The sequence below is a fragment of the Equus asinus genome, chromosome 7 (genome assembly GCF_041296235.1).
Source record: "Equus asinus isolate D_3611 breed Donkey chromosome 7, EquAss-T2T_v2, whole genome shotgun sequence".
Taxonomy (NCBI): Eukaryota; Metazoa; Chordata; class Mammalia; order Perissodactyla; family Equidae; genus Equus; species Equus asinus.
The window spans coordinates 71,782,543-71,803,328 of NC_091796.1; the positions used below are offsets into that span (position 1 = coordinate 71,782,543).

General features: G+C 35.6%; 1 protein-coding gene and 1 long non-coding RNA gene across 2 annotated transcripts in view; one reads left to right on the forward strand and one right to left on the reverse strand.

Moving 5' to 3' along the window:
* The window catches only part of HIF1A (hypoxia inducible factor 1 subunit alpha), a 42,784-nt gene extending 22,280 nt beyond the window's left edge, over positions 1-20,504 (forward strand). Inside the window, exons 5-15 of the mRNA XM_014868496.3 lie at positions 2,793-2,905; positions 3,521-3,723; positions 8,316-8,422; positions 9,810-9,957; positions 11,756-11,976; positions 12,677-12,963; positions 14,541-14,663; positions 15,063-15,487; positions 17,889-17,997; positions 18,568-18,694; positions 19,191-20,504. Of these exons, the coding sequence (XP_014723982.2) occupies positions 2,793-2,905; positions 3,521-3,723; positions 8,316-8,422; positions 9,810-9,957; positions 11,756-11,976; positions 12,677-12,963; positions 14,541-14,663; positions 15,063-15,487; positions 17,889-17,997; positions 18,568-18,694; positions 19,191-19,342 (2,015 nt within the window). The 3' untranslated portion in view covers positions 19,343-20,504. The remainder of the gene's footprint in view (positions 1-2,792; positions 2,906-3,520; positions 3,724-8,315; positions 8,423-9,809; positions 9,958-11,755; positions 11,977-12,676; positions 12,964-14,540; positions 14,664-15,062; positions 15,488-17,888; positions 17,998-18,567; positions 18,695-19,190) is intronic.
* LOC139045698 (uncharacterized) overlaps positions 1-20,786 on the reverse strand; it is a 29,047-nt gene that overhangs the window by 5,601 nt on the left and 2,660 nt on the right. The window lies entirely within an intron of this gene.

Below are 20,786 nucleotides of genomic sequence, written 5' to 3' on the forward strand. Positions count from 1 at the left end.
TTTATGGTTTCCTTTTTCATCTCGCCTCATTTATAATAATAGTTAACCTCTGTTGAGAGATCAGTCTGTGCCAGGACAGTGTTCTCTGCACTGTATGTGCTTTACCTCCTTTGTTCCTCACAACAACCCCGTGAAGTTACTGTTATTATTTCTGTTTTACTGAGGAAACCGTGGCACAATGTTACTGAGTAACTTGCCCAGGATTACTTGGTTAAGCTCAGGGAGACTGGATCCAGAGTCCACACTCTCAGTACTTGAGAGCTCTTTCCTTGTTCACTAGCTCTCACTATGTTCTACTGCCATTTTCCACCTTGTCAGGAGAAGCCCTCTTCTGTTTTTAAATTTCATATTGTGTGTTTACTGTGAACTTGGAAAGCAAATGCATACTTGTTAGAATTCTGTATAAAGGAGGAGTAAATACATTCTGAGCAAGGACCTAAGTGGGCTGTCAGTGAGTTTAACATGAGTTCTAGTGTTTAGACTTTGAGGTTGTGCTGGCTGCTCCATGCTTCCCTTGGGCTAGACTGTAAGTGGATGGATATTAGGAAGTCTTGTTTTGATTTGGTAATCATGGTAATGCATTATTCTAAATCAGATATAATCTACTTTATATAGTTTTATGTTTTTAACCAAATGTTTCTTGAAAGCACATGAATATTTTTTGAAATCATTCCTAATGCAGTTAATGCATTTTTGATGTTTTCTTGGGAAACAAAAATGCAGATTGTCATTTTTAGAAAAGCGGAGCTGCTGCAGCACATCCCGTTTTAGTGAGACACTGAGAGCCAGTGGCGTGTTCATACCACAGTCCTACTACTCTTCCATTTAAATTCTAAAAGGATGACTGGGAGTTCATGAAATTATTATAAAATATGTTTTCAGAGGACTGAAAACTTAGTTTTTTTAAAATGCTTCTTTCAATTAGGAAAATGTGAATACTTTTCAGTTACCTTGGCTTAAAAATTTATCTTCATGTCCCAATTCAAAGGCTTTGGGTTTTCAAAGGTCAGTCCAATTCAAGCTTAGACTATGAAGAACTGAAAATACCCCAAAGAGTTTACAGTTGGGTCTCTGCTGCCACCACCACAATCCCTGCCCTCACACATACCATCACCGAGACCAGTGTGGTTCTGTGGCATTTTTTAAAAATCCACTCGCAAGTGCTTCTAGGGAGGGCACACGGAATCCTTATTTAAGTAAACCCAAATAACTTGTATCAGCACCAAGACTGCCCCAGCTTTCCTAGTTCCATTATTAGCTAGTATAAACTAGAACTCTTCTTCCTCAAGAGTCCAGCGTTTCTAACTAACCAGGCCTAAATTTAAACTTACGTTTCTTTTTCACTTGACACTTTTCTTTCAATATATTAGCCTTAAAGTCTCCAGATCTTTTTAAAATTTATCTCCCTTATTTCCATCAATTTTCAAGTTTTTATAGATTCTACGTCTTCATTTGTCTTTTGCCACCCTTCTTTTCACTTCCGCTATGTTCAGCCCCTCATTACCATCATTGTATTCTAATTCTAACACATCCTATATATTGCTGCTAGATTAATGTTCCTTAAATTACTGCTTGTGCTTCCCACCTCAGGATTTTTAGAAGCTCCATGTTGTTTATTAAGGCTGAACTACTCGTTGTAGCCTCCAAGGCCTCCATAGTTATAGCCCTCACCGTTCCTCAAACTTGGTCTCCCTTCTCTTGTGCTTGTACTTTATGTTGCAGCCAAACTGGACTATCTACTCTTCCCCACACGTGCTATTTTTCCCCCCTCTGTGCTTTTCATTCTCTTTCTTCTGCCTGGATACCCTTCTAACTCTCTATTCTTGTGCCAAAGAATTTCTACTTTGTGAAATTCCAATGTCTCTTTGTCTAAGAAGGACTTCTTCATTTCCTCTTGACTAGAAGTTATCTTCTACTCTTTCTATACTTCTTTAAAACATTCTTGTAAGTCTTAGGCACTTACTCTGTCTTGCATTGTCACTGGCCTCACTACATCTACTAAATTTTTAACTTCTTCAGGACAGGCAGTGTGTCTTATTCATCTTTGTATTGCCTGCAATATCTAGCCCAGGTCCTGAATAATGAATATTTTTGTATTTGTTTTGAATCAGACTGATCAATGAAGATATCAAGTTATTATATACTTAGTCACCTGCATGTAATCTCATTTTGTAGTTACATGAAGTTTGGAATGGATAAATAGACTTGAATTTATTTAATTTTAACTCTGCTTTGAAAAGTCATTCCGTATTTTTTTTCTTAGTAACAAAGTAGAAATGATTTCCTGCCTGCTTTATAATAAAAGAAGATTTAAGGAAAAATCAGATACATAAAAATGTTATTTGCTATTTTGAAAGTTCTATATATATGTGAGTGCTTATTATGAATTGAGCTAACACTTAGTAAAGGTTTGGAACAGTTCACTAAAGTTCTTTCTTTGGGTGTGCTTAACACTGATAGCACAGTTATGGGGCAAATTCATACCATACTTATATTTCCTCATAATTTGATCAGCTTTACTGGCTTGAATGTGATATGATTAACCATTATCCCAAATATGGATTCTCCTCCCACCAGTTCAGGGAATCACTGCTGTTGTGAACCTCTGGTGCTGACTGCAGTGTGTTAGATCCCTTGGATGTGCTGGAGTGGGCAAAGTGGGTGTGAATCACTGTGTGCATGCTGACACTTTTAATTGAACAGCACCTAGGTGCTAGGTACTGTACTACTCTTACTGTAACAAATGTATATATTCAATTATGTTTTTAAACTTTATTTCATGCTTTCCTTAGGCCTTGTGAAAAAGGGTAAAGAGCAAAATACACAGCGAAGCTTTTTTCTCAGAATGAAGTGTACCCTAACAAGCCGGGGGAGAACTATGAACATAAAGTCTGCAACATGGAAGGTGAATAAAAATGCTTTGTGAGTGGTGATGCACTCGATTTATAGATAACTTCATACATCTTGACACTGCTGGTATTAAGACACCATTAGAGTTGTGAGGGAAAACTTACTAAATGCTCCTTGGCATTTGCAGATTTAACATCCAAAACAGTGTAGTAATTTGCAGTTTGAGGCATGAACTTAAATTATGTGAACTGTGACACTGGTGTACTGAGCTAACTTAATCAGTTGGCTTTGCCAGTTACCCAGTTTTTGAATCTTGACAGAGCGTAATTTTCTATTCATTGTTGTATCATTTCTTTGCTTAGTGTTGAAATACAGTCATCAAAGCAAGAAATAACCATCAAACAGCTACGATGACCAGATGAATGAAAAATCAGCCCAGATTTGTACAAAGGAGATTTTTTAAAGCATAATCTATGGTTCCTGAGGAGTAGGTCATATGTGGTGTTATAAGGAAAACATTTAGTGATTTTCAAAAGTATAGCTAATCTACTAATGACTGTAAATTTTGTGAAAGCTTACTTGCTACATCATTTCAACTACTTATCTCTCTACTTTGTTTTTCTGGCATTGTATATTTTTTAAAAAACTACTTTGTTTTCTTCCTACACAGGTACTTCACTGCACAGGCCACATTCATGTATATGACACCAACAGTAACCAGTCTCAGTGTGGGTATAAGAAACCACCCATGACGTGCTTGGTGCTGATTTGTGAACCCATTCCTCATCCTTCAAATATTGAAATTCCTTTAGATAGCAAGACTTTTCTCAGTCGTCACAGTCTGGATATGAAATTTTCTTATTGTGATGAAAGGTAAATAAGACATGAAATATAACTTGAAATTTTTAATTAGTCCATAGCATTTTTTGCTTTTTACTATTCACTATAGTAGAGACTGTGTATGCTTCCTTCCACTAAACTGAATACGATGATTCATCCTAGAACTCAGTAGTATTAGATTAACTTTGTAGATTAATTCAGCCATATTTATTAAACACTTTCTATGTAGGTGCTATCCAGAAATTATTAAGATTAAGTCTTTTTCCTTTAGGGGCTCTAATTTATTTAAAGAGAAAATAAACTTCCAAAACATACAAGGCATAATTTCAGGAAGGCTAGATTTCTTTTGGTTATAGACTAGAAAGGAAAGTCTTTGGTCCTCTCCTCACCCTACATGTTTTCCCTGTGCAGCTTCATCCCTCCCCATGGTTTCAATTGCCATTTCCCAAATTATGTTCATAACTATTTCTATTTAATTGTCAATTTGATATTTTTATCTGGATAGATACTCTTCTGTATTATAAACTAAATATTTCTGTAACCTAACCACCACTACTGCCCCAAAACAACTTCAAAAACTGCATTCTCTCTTATAATGCCTATCATGGTTAAATATACCACTGCAGACACATGACTTCAGGAAAAATCTGGAAGTCATCCTTAACTTTTCTTTGGCCCTCATTATCTACACTCAGTTGGTCTCTAAATCCTAAAGGTTTCCTATCATATGTCTCTTGACCCATTCACTCCTTTCCATCCTTGCCCTCCTGCTGTTGAATTCTTCAGCTCATTATTACCTTTGGCTTGAACTGTTGCCAGTCTCTTAAGCTGCTGCTCTGCCAGCACATTTGTGCCCTTTTAATCTGTCATCCAGGTTTCCAAAAAGTAGACTTCCTAATGTGAAAACCAGATCACGTCATTCTCCTATTGAAAATGCCACAATTGCTTTCCTTCATCTTCACACACAAAAAACTTTTGTTTATAAAAATAGTAAAGGAGGACAGGAGATTTTTATTTATCAAAAAACGTGCATTTTGAAAAGCTGAAAGAAAAAAGACCTACATGATAAAATCTGAACGTCTTAGCATGACAAAGATATTTATGATCTAGCGCTCGCCCCCCCCCCCACAGCCGGAGAGCTCTACCTGCTGTTTGACCATCTTAGTGCCTTTGCACATACTTTGCCATTCTGCAGCGACACTTTCTTCAACTTGTAACACATACTTACCTTCCAAGAGCCACTTATTGCATCTACTCCTTTGTGGAGCTTTCCTTGTTCCTTTAAGAAACTATATTATTCCTTGTACAAACCTCTGATGTAGAATTTATTCTGCTGTTGTAATTATTTGCCTGCTTATTCCATTTTTTACTATAATGCAGTATATCATAGTGGATAAAGGCATAAATTCTGTAGCCAGACTACTAAATCTTGACTTTGCTGCCTATATCCAAATAATATTGGACACATTAGTTCTTCCCTTTGAGGATCAGTTTCTTCGTCTTTAATAACACCTGCTTTATATGTGGTCAACTTGAAGATTATATAAGAAAACCAATTTTAAGCACTTAGCCATAATATAAAGTAGATAAGAATCCTCCACTCCACTGGACAAAGAAACGTGACAGAGCGCTGGCTTTGGAATCACATAATCCTAGATTCAGTCCTGGCTTGCAGCTCTGGTACTTAGAGTGTGGCCTTGGCCTTAGAACTTCAGTATTCTAAATCTCACGTTTCTTATTTGGAAAAGAAAAAAAGGGCCATACTTGAAAAGGCTGTTCTAAGGATTAAAGGAGTTTGTTGAGTGCCTAGTGCACATAGCACATGTTCCACCACTGGGTCAACTTTAAGAAAGATGAAGATAGAAAAACTAAGAAGTATTTTATTGTGTTTACTGACAGTATTCATGGGAATGTATGGTAGAACAGAGATGCCTATCCTTTTTTGAAGAATTATTTTGTATTTTTTTGAACTCGGTAACAAAGTATAGGGATAGAATGGGGAGAAAGGACACTGATAGAGCTAGAATAAGAAAATGAGAAAGGCAATGACATTCACCTTCTGGTTATATCAGAAAATTAGCAAAATGATCATGACAGAGGAGTAAAAACAGCCAGCTTGGAGATCAACCAAGTAAGGTTTTGATTGTTAGTTTTCTGGTTAGAGCTCTATAGAAACTTCTCACATCTATAACCCCTAAGAACAAAGATACAGAGAAAATTTTGCCTAGTTTTAAGAAAAGCTAACATATCAAGTGTCTAACATCCAAAACACCTGCAAATACCTATTACTTCCTATACTAATTTCCATTTAGAATCATTCAACCACATCTATTGGAGCACCTGCTCTGTTTGTGGAGCTGTAACTAGCACTAATGTAGACATGAAGATGAACAGGTCCTTCCTCAAAACACAATGAATGAATCGTATACTGCATAGTTGATTTAGATCACAGGTTTCCTAGTCCATTAAAAATGTTTTCTGGGTTTTTTTTGAGGACGATTAGCCCTGAGCTAACTGCTGCCAATCCTCCCTTTTTCACTGAGGAAGACTGGCCCTGAGCTAACATCCGTGCCCATCTTCGTCTGCTTTATATGTGGGATGCCTGCCACAGCATGGCGTGCCACGCAGTGCTGTGTCTGCACCCAGGATCTGAACTGGTGAACCCTGGGCCGCCAAAGCAGAACGTGCGCACTTAACTGCTGCGCCACCGGGCCGGCCCCTAAAAATGCTTTTTGATCAAATTTTCTGGATCACTCCTCCCCTTTTTGGTACAGAATATAAGCTATGTAATTTTCTAAAGTTAACTTAGCTTCACCTTCCTTCCTCAAATACAAAATTGACCTTCTCAGAAAATAAATGCTTTTTATATTTTGCCATCTTTTATTCCTTAGTGATAGACATACCTCAGCTCAGATTGAGAAGCACTGATGTCTGTTTAAAGCCTCTTAACATGATCTACAAGGCCCTCATTAATCTGATCCTCCTACCTACTTCTCCAGCCTCAGCTCTCCCCACTTGACCCCATTAACCACATCAGAGCCTTTCTTGCCTGTACAATGTCAAGCATTTTCTCATCTCTCTTGCTTGTGGTACACCTTCTTCCTGAAATGGTTCTGCTTGACTCTCTTCTATACTCTACTCATAAGTCTCCTCTAAGAAGCCGTCCCTTCCCGTACCATCCTTTCTCATGGATGGAGATGGTTCCTCTGATTCCTGCAGCAGATTCTCATCCCTGCACTTGCCACTTCATTTCATAAGCACTACGTGTACTGGAAGATCAGCCACATGTTGAGTTTTGTCTTTGCATTTTCACACCTAGAACAATGCCAGGCATACATAGGCATAAAAGATTTAAATAATGAAAAAATTATAATTCCATGGGAATTTTACTTAAACATATAACCTATATAATACCAATTAAAATGATTTTTAAAGCATAATAATTTAAAGAAATAAGATTTTTTTAAAACAGTAGTTTCCTTTGAAATGCTGCCACCTAGTGTTAGATATATTTAGAGATGTCCCTTTGTAAAGAATTCTGGATTTTGGCTTGGTTTGGTTTTTGGTTTTTGGTTTTTTACCAATCAGCTTTCTGTTTATCTATTTATTTATTTTGGAATAAACTATGGCAGATCTTGCCTTAAAGTGTGACAACATAAACAGTATTACTTTTATACATTTCTTAGGAGAAGGGTATCTTTCCTGTGCTTTCTGTAGCTGTTTTTTTGGACACAGTACATTACCTCATTCAGAATGTCCTTTGAAATCTAAATGCTAAGAAATTGGGAAGCTTAACTCGTGTTTTGCTCCCAGAAGAGAACTTTCTGTTTAGCACGGTGCTAAGACAGATTTCTCTTTCTCGTGAAATGGGTTACATTTCAGACTGTGGTTACAAAGAGTAATAAGATCTAGTGACTGTCCTAAAGGAGCTGCCAGGGAACGAGAAGGGATAACTAGACTACTTTGTGGTGCGTTTTCAGTTTGATAACATTGTTTCATCTGAAATCAATTCCTATAATTTTATGTAATTAATTTCAAAAACTAAGTACAAGAGCATCTTCCAAAACAACATAATAATAGGTATTCTTTTAGTTCCCATTTAGTGTGGATACTCTTTGGTTGATACTAAAATTTTATAGTGACGATGGATCCCCCAAAGTGAAACCTTGCCTAGGGGAACTGTTAGGTAAAGAATCTGGTTTTGTACATAGAAAGAATCTGACTTATGGTAAAATAATGTTATAGATTTAATCTATATTTTCAATTAAATGTCAGTGACTACCTTTATAACTGTTAATCATTTAATTTAGCAGCACTTCATATCACTACCCTGTCTTGTTACCAAAAGTATATACAATAAAATGTGATAAAAATATGTAACAAGTTTGGGTGAAGGGAATAAAAGGGCCAAATAGCCGAGGAACCTAGAGGGCTTCCACATTTACTAACTGTAGAGTTGCTAAAGGTGAGATGTAAATTTATTCTAAGCAAAGAAAGATGATCTTTAGTTTTGAAAATTCATTTGTCCATAAAATTAATGCATATCAGTTACTCTGGAGAAGCAAAAATTTTCTTTATCAGTTAGTTTCTCTTTTTTCTTCTTTCTTACATTTTTTACTTAATAGAATTACCGAATTGATGGGATATGAGCCAGAAGAACTTTTGGGCCGCTCAATTTATGAATATTACCATGCTTTGGACTCGGATCATCTGACCAAAACTCATCATGATAGTAAGTACAATGGAAGAACTCATAGATATTCTAATTATTTAACTCTTGTAATCTCTTTTTTTTTTTTTTTTAAGATTTTTATTTTTTCCTTTTTCTCCCCAAAGCCCCCCGGTACATAGTTGTGTATTCTTCGTTGTGGGTTCCTCTAGTTGTGGCATGTGGGACGCTGCCTCAGCGTGGTCTGACGAGCAGTGCCATGTCCGCGCCCAGGATTCGAACCGACGAAACACTGGGCCGCCTGCAGCGGAGCGCGCGAACTTAACCACTCGGCCACGGGGCCAGCCCCTCTTGTAATCTCTTTACCATTTGGTCATACACCTAACTTTTGGTTAAAATTAACCCTTATTCCTAGACGAAATATCTTAACCGACCTCTTCATAAGGGATCTTGACACTAAATCTATGTTTTATGTTTGTTACAACCAATACCAGTTAAAGCAGAATCATTTAATTATATATAAAACTTCCCTGGTATTTTAAATACAAAGGCAAGAAAATATAGAATATTACAGCATTATTTTCAGAATTCATACCTAAGTATTCAGAACAGTGGTTGACACATAGAATGCACTCAAAATAATTGTTCAATGAAGTGAAGGTGATCAGCATCATGCACTAGTGGTAATAAGTACCTTTGGCATAAGATAGCATTCTCAGTTTGACTCAAATGAATGTTATTTGAAGATCCTATGTTAAGTAAAACTCTGGGATTTCTCACTTGCCTGCTTAATGTGTACCGATATACGACTTCAGTGTGACTGGGCATGCCTGAATGTCACTGAGTTAGTGTGATTAGCCTTGAACTAGAAAGGGCCCAAGTCTATAGTCAGGGCCCCAATAACTCATAATATCATCATTACTATTTATGTAGTACTTTCTCCCAAATCAATAATTAATTAAGATTGCCTAAATTGCCAAAAGACGTCAGCATGAAATCAACTGAGATTCAAGTGCAGTAGCACAGCTCTTTGAAGCATCTGGTTCTCTGGAAACTATAGCAGGAATTTTGGAAAATTATAGCAGCACCACTTTCTTGAATGTTCTCTGTGGAATCAAGATTATTCATTCTCTGGTTTGTCTAATACTTTGAACATGTAAGTCATTAAAGGAATTTTAGTCACTGCTGTCCCTCATTCTTGGCTTTCATTTTATTTAAAGTGAGGATTGGCAGGAAAGGAGTTTACTTTGTGGGTTAGAAGACTGAAATGGGTACATTTTCAGCTATGCTCCGGCTTATTCTCTCTTTCAATTCAAACAGTGACAGCGGACTCCATTAAAATAAATATTTCTCCCCTTTTCTACAACTGATCAACATTCAACGTCCATTCATTCGACTAAAAATTCAAAGTTATTGTCACTGCATGACTCTTTTTCCTTTTCACTCCTAGTGTTTACTAAAGGACAAGTCACCACAGGACAGTACAGGATGCTTGCCAAAAGAGGGGGATATGTCTGGGTTGAAACTCAAGCAACTGTCATATATAACACTAAGAACTCTCAACCACAATGCATTGTATGTGTAAATTATGTTGTGAGGTAAGCTTGGAAAATAAATATTGGGGGGGAGCTAGTAGTAACGTTTTTTGGATACTCTGTTCTTTTATAGGAAGAGAAGATTATAAACATTAACTGAATTTTATTTTACTTTCACATTCTGCCTAATTATGGTTTTCAGTGCTCTGACCTGCGTTTTCAGGTCAGCTGTTCTAGAGTGATTCCACTGACTCCTCTCAGTAGCTATCTGCCCCCATCCTTTTCACTCTCATTTTTAAAAAGACCTTGAAAAAATACCAGATGTATGGATGAGTTTGTACTAGTCATACAGCTATCACCATATACCATCTCAAGGCAGCTGTGTTCTTTTTGTAGGAAGAATACCGGCCTTGGAATAGTTAGGTTTGTCTCAAAGCTCTGTCACTCTTTAGCTCCATGACCTTGGGGAAGTCTCCCCATTTTTCTGAATTTCATCCATATAGGAAAGATGATAATACTTACCACAAAAGGGTATAATGTGGATTAAATGAAATTCTATTTGCACTTACTGTAAGAGGCCGTATAATGTGATGCGTGGCTCATGTATAATGATGAACCGTTTGCTTCATTGATTGGCTTGTGACTATTATGGATATCATAAACTAATCTTTCATTTGATCTATTTCAGTAGGCGACTGCCCCCTTCTACTTCATCTTTTGCATTACCACCAGGCTGAGTTTTCTTGCCTGGATATCTGATTATCTCATTTTCCTTAGAAATGTTTTAAGGATTCCTTTATCAACCCCACGATAAACCCTCACGTACTTGCATAGCATCATTTTTTATTATTTTCTATACTCCCATGCTTTCATAGATGTAGCTGTTTTTCCAAAATCTATGACCACCTCTCTTAGGAAGACTTTGGTCATTTGTTTTCATTTTTGCCACTTGTGACACCATCCTTTAATGTTTTAATATTAGCGCCAAAGAGTTCTTTTGTGACTTTACCATTATATAAGAGTCACCTAGTTGGAATGTCCTCCTTTCCCCCCAATCCCAGTCTGCCTAATAAATACTACTTGAGCCCAAGTTTCAGCTTATTGGCCTCTCTGTGAAGCAAGCCTTCTCTAATTTAGCAATCATCACTTTGTATTTTAATTGTTGGCACACCTACTTTCACACTGAGTTATAAACTTCTTGAGGGCAAGGGATGGGTATTTTAATCTTTGCATCCTCAGTTCATTTCACATAGTAAACACTTAATATTTGTTGATTAAAGGAGTAGTAAAATTTCTTTTAAACCAAACATGAACATGGAGCTGCTGTTCATCATCTCTCTTCAACTCTATCCCATAGGTAGTATCACCATATCATTTTCCTACCACCAAAGAAGATATGGCACCCCTCTTAGAAAGACCTTGGTCATTTATCCATATATCTTCATAATCCAGGACCATGCTTAGGTCATGCTTCATATATTAGCACCAAAGAGTTCTTCTGTGCCAATTTCATTGTATGTGAGTCAGCACAAAAATGATGAAGATCTACTTATATCCTTCATGTACCTGATTGTTACATTTCTTTGTCATCACAACTCTTCCCAAAGGGATAGCTGAAATTTCTCAATTGAATTTAGTAGAATATTTGAATTATACTGTGAATTTTAATAGGTCTTTATTTCATATTGTTATTTTAAACACTGAATGTGACCAAGTATGCATGAGAGATTATAGGTCAAGGCATCTTAAAATGTTCCTTTTCATAAAGCAGAATTTTTTTGAGAGACAAGGTCATTTCAGAGCCTCTCCCCGTTATTGTGTCAAGTGCGCATTTAAGAATTACTAATCTCTTTTTTGACAGTGGTATTATTCAGCACGACTTGATTTTCTCCCTTCAACAAACAGAATGTGTCCTCAAACCAGTTGAATCTTCAGATATGAAAATTTCTCAGCTATTCACCAAAGTTGAATCAGAAGATACAAGTAGCCTCTTTGATAAACTTAAGAAGGAACCTGATGCTTTAACTTTGCTTGCCCCAGCTGCTGGAGACACAATCATATCTTTAGATTTTGGCAGCAATGGTGGGTCTTTAGTTATTTTGTTAATTGCTTAAGCTATGTCTGTTGCTGCAAGCCCATTTTAACTGACCTTTACTCTGACATTTTTTGTTGGTAATCATTTGGATATTGTGGTTTTATCTATTTTTTTCATAGTCTGCTTGAAAGTACTTGCTTAAATATTTTTGCCCCTGTAATTTCTCAGCATTCCTGCTTTTTGTCACATTGTTGGAAATTGTGCTTCAAAGTGTCCTTAAGGTATTTCTTTTTTCCACTTCAATTTTTCTCAGCTACTCTCTCATTTCTATATCCTACTGTCATATTTCCTCCACAGTTTAGCAGAGTTGTATTGCAAGAGGTCTCATTGCATTAAAGGATACATAAGCATTCATACCATAATATCAGACATTGAAAATGAAAACTACAATTTCAAAGTAGGTTAAATTTTAATGCATAAAAGTTATGAAAAGGTTGGAATTGTAGATTTAATGTATTAAGTTTAATTGTAGATTTAATGCAATTTAGATTAATAGGAGTTGTCAATAGTGAATTGGAAAGATAACTCAGACTTATACCATAATATCTGTAAACTTTCTGATCAAGGAAAATCTGGTAACATTTGTGTTTGAGTGAACTAGGCAAACCTCTGATAAAAGGGGACAGAAATTTTCCTATATGTTAAAATCTAGATATTCTTTAAATAGACTAATTTTTTTCCCTACAGACACAGACACTGATGACCAACAACTTGAGGGAGTTCCATTGTATAATGATGTAATGCTCCCATTATCCAATGAAAAAATACAGAATATAAATTTGGCAATGTCTCCATTACCTGCCTCTGAAACTCCAAAGCCACTTCGAAGTAGTGCTGACCCTGCACTCAATCAGGAAGTTGCATTAAAATTGGAACCAAATCCAGAGTCACTGGAACTTTCTTTTACCATGCCCCAGATTCAGGATCAGCCAGCTAGTCCTTCTGATGGAAGCACTAGACAAAGTTCACCAGAGGTAGGTGTTGTGCTCTAATAAGAAAAGGATAACTTTCAGATTTTAATATTCAGGAATGTATTTGAAATTTTGATTCAAACTTTGATTTGAACCACGTGTCACAGTTTTGTTTGTGAATTTTAGCACTTTAAAATTACTACAAAAGCTGTTATGAGCCTAACTTAGACCTCAGTGCATGTTTTAGGGTCAAAGATAGGAACATGGGAAGGAACTGGTTTAACATGAAACATAAAACTTATGTTGCTTCTCTCTATATTTATATCAATAAGACAAAGTCTTGAATTTAGATATCCACAGAGAACAATACTGTGTGTGTGTGTACGAGAGCTCCAAGCCCACACATAATACCCTTTGATTTGGAAAATAGTCCAGTGCAAAAGGCTTAGCCAGGCTTAGAAAGGACTCTAAGCTCTTTGCCCAGTTTATTCCAGTTTCCATCACTGTTTTGAAATTCTGGATAAGTGTAACATGAAAATACCAAGTCTTACACAGAATAAATACTTAATAACTGCTTTTTATTCAAGTTCTGTCTTGATATTAGTTTTCTTATAAACACAATAAAAATAGTCTTTAAGGGCTAGGTTGGGCCAAGACTAAAGGTATCACATAGAGCTCTATTTCTGAATCTAGAATGAGTCAATTTCGGAGCTTCATGTCTAAAAATATGCTCCAGAGTAGGGTGACCAAGATCTGAATATTATGCTTTGATAAATGAGGCACAAATAAGCCTCAATAAGTGGTAAATAGTCTTACATTAAATATTTATTGATTCAAACTGGCAAGCTGAGAGTAGATTTGACATCTCATAGCCTTCTAGAGAATATATCCTATGCTCTGGTTGCTCATTTTGCCTAGCACAAAAATGTTCGACTTAGTTTGTTTTTAATCTAACAAAAGTAAATCTAAAAAAAAATGTTAAAATGAGAGGCAGAAGTTTATGCTTAGAATACATAGCTGTAGTTTTTTGGTTAAAATTCTTGCTCAGAACTTCTAAAATAATAGCACATTCATTAAGGTGAATGCAAGTAAAAGGACTTAAGTCTCCACCCCTACCTCCCGGGTGGCTATGAGATTTCCGGGTAGATGGCCACAGAAGTGTGCCCTCTCAGTACCAAGGTAGGCTCCACTGGGGATATCATCTAATTATTGGCCAATTGAGTACCATGTGGGAGTTGAATTATTAGATGAGTTTTATTCTTAGAATAAGCAGATGAATGCATCTTTTAATCTTAATTTTATAAATGATGTTATATTACATGCAGTCAGAAATGTGTATATTGACAAAATTAGTTTTAAGTGTAAGCTCAAAAATTAAACTTCTCACTAGTTAGATAAAATTTGACAGAAGAGGTGGACTTTTTTTTTTTCAGTTTTTTTTTTATTGAGTTATTGATAGGTTACAATCTTGTGAAATTTCAATTGTACATTAATGTTTGTCAGTCATGTTGTAGGTGCACCACTTGACAGAAGAGGTGGACTTTGTTGTGTATTCTCTGAGATGTGGTTTGAGAATTCTACCAAGTAGCAAAACATGCTGGCTTCTTCAGGGAGAAGTAAATATTTAATTCCTTTTACAGCCTAACAGTCCCAGTGAATATTGTTTTGATGTGGATAGTGATATGGTCAATGAATTCAAGTTGGAATTGGTAGAGAAACTTTTTGCTGAAGACACAGAAGCAAAGAATCCATTTTCCACTCAGGTATATGAACTTGTTTATTATATTTATATATATATATTTTAAGATTGGCACTTGAGCTAACATCTGTTGCCAATCTTCTTCTTTCTTTTCTTCTTCTCCCCAAAGCCCCCCAGTACATAGTTGTATATTCTAGTTGTAGGTCCTTCTAGTTGTGCTATATGGGACGCCACCTTAGCATGGCCTGATGAGTGGTGTCACGTTCATGCCCAGGATCCGAACTGGCGAAACCCCAGGCCACCAAAGCGGAGCACGCGAACTTAACCACTCAGCCACGGGGCCAGCCCCTATATTTTATATTAAACCTTATTAATTTTTAGTCTGAAGTGACTTTGGGTTTAGCTTGTTTTCCTTTTATAAGGTGTGGCCATTGTAAAAACTCATGTACTTGTTGTCTTAAAGGACACGGACTTAGACCTGGAGATGTTAGCTCCTTACATCCCAATGGATGATGACTTCCAGTTACGTTCCTTCGATCAGTTGTCACCATTGGAAAGCAGTTCTTCAAGCCCTCAAAGTGCGAGCACAATTACAGTATTCCAGCCGACTCAAATGCAAGAACCTGCTCTTACTACCATCACTAACACTGCCGCCAATGATGAATTAAAAACAGTGACAAAAGATGGTATGGAAGACATTAAAATATTGATTGCATCTCCATCTCCTACCCACGTCCCTAAAGAAACTACTAGTGCCACAATATCACCATATAGTGATACTCGAAGTCGAACAGCCTCACCAAACAGAGCAGGAAAAGGAGTCATAGAACAGACAGAAAAATCTCATCCAAGAAGCCCTAATGTGTTATCTGTCACTTTGAGTCAAAGGTATTTATATGTAACATTAAAGTTATAATTCTTTTATGTCTTTTTAGAAAAGGTGTGTGGTGGTAAATTATTTCTAAACATTGGAAACCTTCTGATATATATGCTTTAAGGAACATAAAATTGACATACAAATTCTGAACTTAAAACATGCACTCCAGAAACTGTTTCTAAATTAGGTTGTGTATTTATTTTCTCTAAAATAATCATATCACCTGTCCAAATGTAGGAGGTAGGAAAGTCTTCTAATACCTTTAAAAATAAAATCCAGCCAGTAAGTTCCGTACATGTACAAAAATTGGCCCCGTTTCTTGCAGTTGTTTAAATCAGACTAGTTAACTACCCTCACTGCTTCCATTTCTTAGAGCTCTTTTTAAGCTTTCTTGAAAAAAGCCTTTCCACCTTAAGGGTATTTCCAATTCCCCATTCCAAATTGAGCCTGATGGTCTTCAATCCTCAGTATTCAACATAGATATTTATAATACTTCTTTTTAAATTTTATGTATAGTTACTTATAATTGCTTTTATTTTTCATTAAATATTTATAGAACATTAGCTATATTATAGGTTAAATAGATTTTTAAGAGCTACAGCAGGAATCTAAGCATGATTTATGACATTGCTTCTGTGGAGCTAATGTGAGCAAACATCTGGACACCACCCAAATTTTAAGTTATAATTTCTGTATGTAATTTGTAATGGGATTTGACATATTTTAAATTTGAGGCTATAGTCACAGGAAGTAAGTTTTGGCTAGTCAGTGGTGTGGTGTGTGGAGGAGAGAAATGATTCCTCCTCTCCTGTGCCTCCACCAAGCCAGACAGTGACAGCACCAGGAGAAAGCACTGCCAGAGCCAGAGCTAGTTCCCCTGCCCTGCGTCTCTACTTTGACCTAGAATGCCGGGAGAGGCCTTTTCCTAGAGCTAGGAAAAGATCTTGGGGCTTTAGATTAATAAAGAACAAAATGTAAGGTACTTTACATTACTTGATAAATTACCATGTCATCAACTGACTGACTCTCTGAGTTCCTCCAGGGCAATGACAATGTCTTGGACATTTTAGTGGTACTAGTACTTACCTCAGTACCTAATGTATAGTACTTGCTCAATAAATGGTTATTGGATGGACAGATGAATGAATATAGTAATATAAATGGCAATGACCTGTAAGTTACAGTTTACTATTAGCTACAGAGGATTATGGGATATTGTTTTCTGAACAACTGTGTGCTTGTCAAAACCAAAGTCTATTTTTAGTCTATTAAACCTAAATCTAGTCAATTTAGCAATTGTTTTTTTACATTAGTTCCAATACAGTATGCACTACACACTTTAAGAGATGAACTTACCTTTCGGAACTATATGGAGGCTTTCTCTTTACTACTTCTCTAGGTAATTATTTGCAAAACTTGAAGTACTGTACTAAATCACATGACTTACAGTTTAGAGCAAAGACTAAAGATAAACCATTTAAAGTACTGTTACTAAGATGATATTAACAGGATATGCTGTTATACTTCATAAAGATAATGTATTTATATAAGGATTTTAAAACCTGCCTGTCTATATATATTGGAGGTTTTATAGACTTTTTAAAAGTACAAAACAAAACTGCATGTAGCAGAGCAGTTAGAGTAACATATCACTTACCCATATGGCATTTTCAGCTATATGGAACAGACAGCAAGGAGACATTATGATTATGTAGAGGGGGTGAGGGGAGTTCTTGAAGGACAAAATAGATACAACAAAATTGATGTACTCGACACATCAAACAGTTCTTCACTATCTAATATTAATTTTAGATGCAGGTGGTTCAGGTTTGATGACCAGATCAATACTGAGGGCAAACTGGCGTACTGGGAAGATCATTGGGAGGGGAGTGGGTATCAGGAGACCCAGAATGTACTTCATATCTGCAGCTAATTAGCAGTGGGACTTTGAGCGAGTGACCTGACAGGCCTCAGGTTTCTAACTTATAAAATGTGTATTATGTACCTGTGTTACCTATCTTGGGGATGGGAGTGAGCCTAAAATGAACTCAAGAACATGAAATGTTTTATAAACTGAAAATGTTATGCAAATGTGAAATTAATCTTGTATTACAGTAGTCCCAAGAATATCCGTGTATTATATTAGATGGAATGAAAGGCCAATATTTTTTTGACTTACAAAAATACCAGTTTAGTTCTGTCCAGTTCTATTTTCTAAATAGGGACATGCATATTTTAGGAAATTTTCTGTTTTAAAAATTGAATGTTGGCATTCAAAGTGATAACCTTTGGTAATCAGGAAAGTCCCCTTATGTATATTAATTTTGGAAAACAGGCATTATATATTTTGTTTAACAAAGCTAGATGGATATTTTTAAAGATAATAATAAAAGAACTGCATTTTTTTTTCAGAACTACCGTTCCTGAGGAAGAACTAAATCCAAAGATCCTGGCGTTGCAGAATGCTCAGAGAAAGCGAAAAATAGAACATGATGGTTCACTTTTTCAAGCAGTAGGAATTGTAAGTGTTAGAATATATGTTTGCTTTTCTATTCTGGCTAATGTGCTATTTCTGAGTTATATATATAGGTAATTCCTTGTTTTTTCCAAATCTTAAAGTTATATTTTCAGAAGTTATACATTGGTTTTTTCACTTTTATACTGTTTCTTAAAAACATAAACATTTAATGAATACATTCAGGGTGTAAAACTTCCAAACATTATAGATAGTATTTTGAGTAAAAAGTAAAGTTCTCCCTTATTCCAGCTCCGACATCACCACTGGTCTTGATGTTTTTGCTTTAAGTTACTTCTTACCCCGAAAACACAGTGGTTAAGTCAATGCTAGTGTAATCGACACTGATATTTTCAGACCAAATTAACTAGAAAGCATTTACAGACACATTAGCTGTAATTAATGGCAAATGACTTTATCATTGTAGTATTAAGAGAAAGAATTAAAAATAATTTAGGGCAGTACTTGATTTAAGAAACCTGCCTATATATTGTTACTAAACTTACTCTGATTTCAAAGTTTTTGATTTTAAAAAACTTGAACATAGTAAAGTTGAACTAACTTTCCTTTTTTTAGGGCGCATTACTACAGCAGCCAGATGATCGTGCAACGACTACATCACTTTCTTGGAAACGCATAAAAGGATGCAAATCTAGTGAGCAGAATGGAATGGAGCAGAAGACAATTATTTTAATACCCTCTGGTTAGTTTATTCTTTCTGCCCTTCACAAAGAGAATTAAAATACACGAAACTTTTTTATTTAAGAGCTTTACTTCAAGTGAGAGTGATTTTTGTTCCTTAGCAAGATTAAAAAACAAGACAGCATTTTATCTAACGGCTTCTAACACAGGAATAGCTATTTCAAGATGGAATTTTAACTTTTTAGTAATTATCTTTGGTATATCTATGTCTGTGCTATCAGTGTTGAATAGAAGCTGAAACTGTAAGTTGTTACGCCTTTTTCTGAATCGATCTATGAACTTCTGTGCCTTTGTTGTCTCCTGTAAACACTTCTGACATGGCACAGTAACGCCTGATTGCACTTATTGCTTGACATAGCTGTGGTTTCTGCCTGATAGACTAAAAACCTTCCAAAGCTTAATTTGCCTTATTTTTCCCAATACCTAGCGAATAGTGGGTGTTTAATAATATTTACTGACTAGATGAGTGAATACTGAAGTATCTCTTTGTTTTTCAGATTTAGCATGTAGATTGCTGGGGCAATCAATGGATGAGAGTGGACTACCACAGCTGACCAGTTACGATTGTGAAGTTAACGCTCCCATACAAGGCAGCAGAAACCTACTGCAGGGTGAAGAGTTACTCAGAGCTTTGGATCAAGTTAACTGAGCTTTTTCATAATCTCATTCCTTTTTTTGGACACTGGTGGCTCATTACCTAAAGCAGTCTATTTATATTTTCTATATCTAATTTTAGAAGCCTGGCTACAATACTGCACAAACTCTCTTAGTTCAATTTTGATCCCCTTTTTACTTAATTTACATTTATGCTCTTTTTTAGTATGTTCTTTAATGCCAGATCACAGCACATTTTCACAGTTCTTTGGTATTTAAACCATTGCATTGCAGTAGCATCATTTTTAAAATGCACCTTTTTATTTATTTATTTTGGGCTGGGGAGTTTGTCCCTTATCGAATTATTTTTAATAAAATGCCAATATAATTTTTTAAGGAGGCAGTAACGTTTCATCAGGATCGGTTTGAAAAATTTTTACTCAGTTTTTTCACATTTTACATAAACAATAATGATTTGCCGGCAGTACATGGTAGCCACAATTGCACAATATATTTTCTTAAAAAATACCAGCAGTTACTCATGCAATATATTCTGCATTTATAAAACTAGTTTTTAAGAAGAACTTTTTTTTGGCCTATGAAATTGTTAAACCTGGAACATGACATTGTTAATCATATAATAGTGATTCTTAAATGCTTGTATGGTTTATTATTTAAATGGGTAAAGCCATTTACATGATATAGAAAGATACGCATATATCTGGAAGGTATGTGGCATTTATTTGGATAAAATTCTCAATTCAGAGAAATGATCTTGATGTTTCCATAGTCAATTTGCCAGCTCAAAAGAAAACAATACCCTCTCTGTAGTTGTGGAAGTTTATGCTAATATTGTGTAATTGATATTAAACCTAAATGTCCTGCCCACCCTGTTGGTATAAAGATATTTTGAGCAGATTGTGGACAAGAAAAAAAATCATGTTTCGTTAGCAAAATTGCCTAGTATGTTAATTTGCTCAAAATTTGATGTTTGGTTTATGCACTTTGTCGCTATTAACATTCTTCTGTTTTCATATAGATTTCAATAATTGAGTAATTTTAGAGGTATTATTTTAGAGATATATAGTTGTCACAGTAAACATCTTGTTTTTCTATGTGCATTGTACAAATTTTTCATTCCTTTTGCTCTTTGTGGTTGGATCTAACACTAACTGTATTGTTTTGTTACATCAAATAAACATCTTCTGTGGACCAGGCCCCCCTTGATCAGCTTTTATGTTAAAATAATATTTACTTCAACACCTCTAACTCTTAAAATTATGTACCAACAATTTAAGTATTTTATGAAAATTACATTGGCATCACTTATGCCTACATTTATCTTATTGCTATCACTGTAATGTATACTGTGCCCCTAAATGTCATGTTAAATAAGAACAAACCATAATGTTTCACTATAAAGAGTATGCTTTTAGAAAAGAAACTTGTCATTTATAAATTTATGAACCTATGAAAGTAAAACAAAATTTTAATGTTTT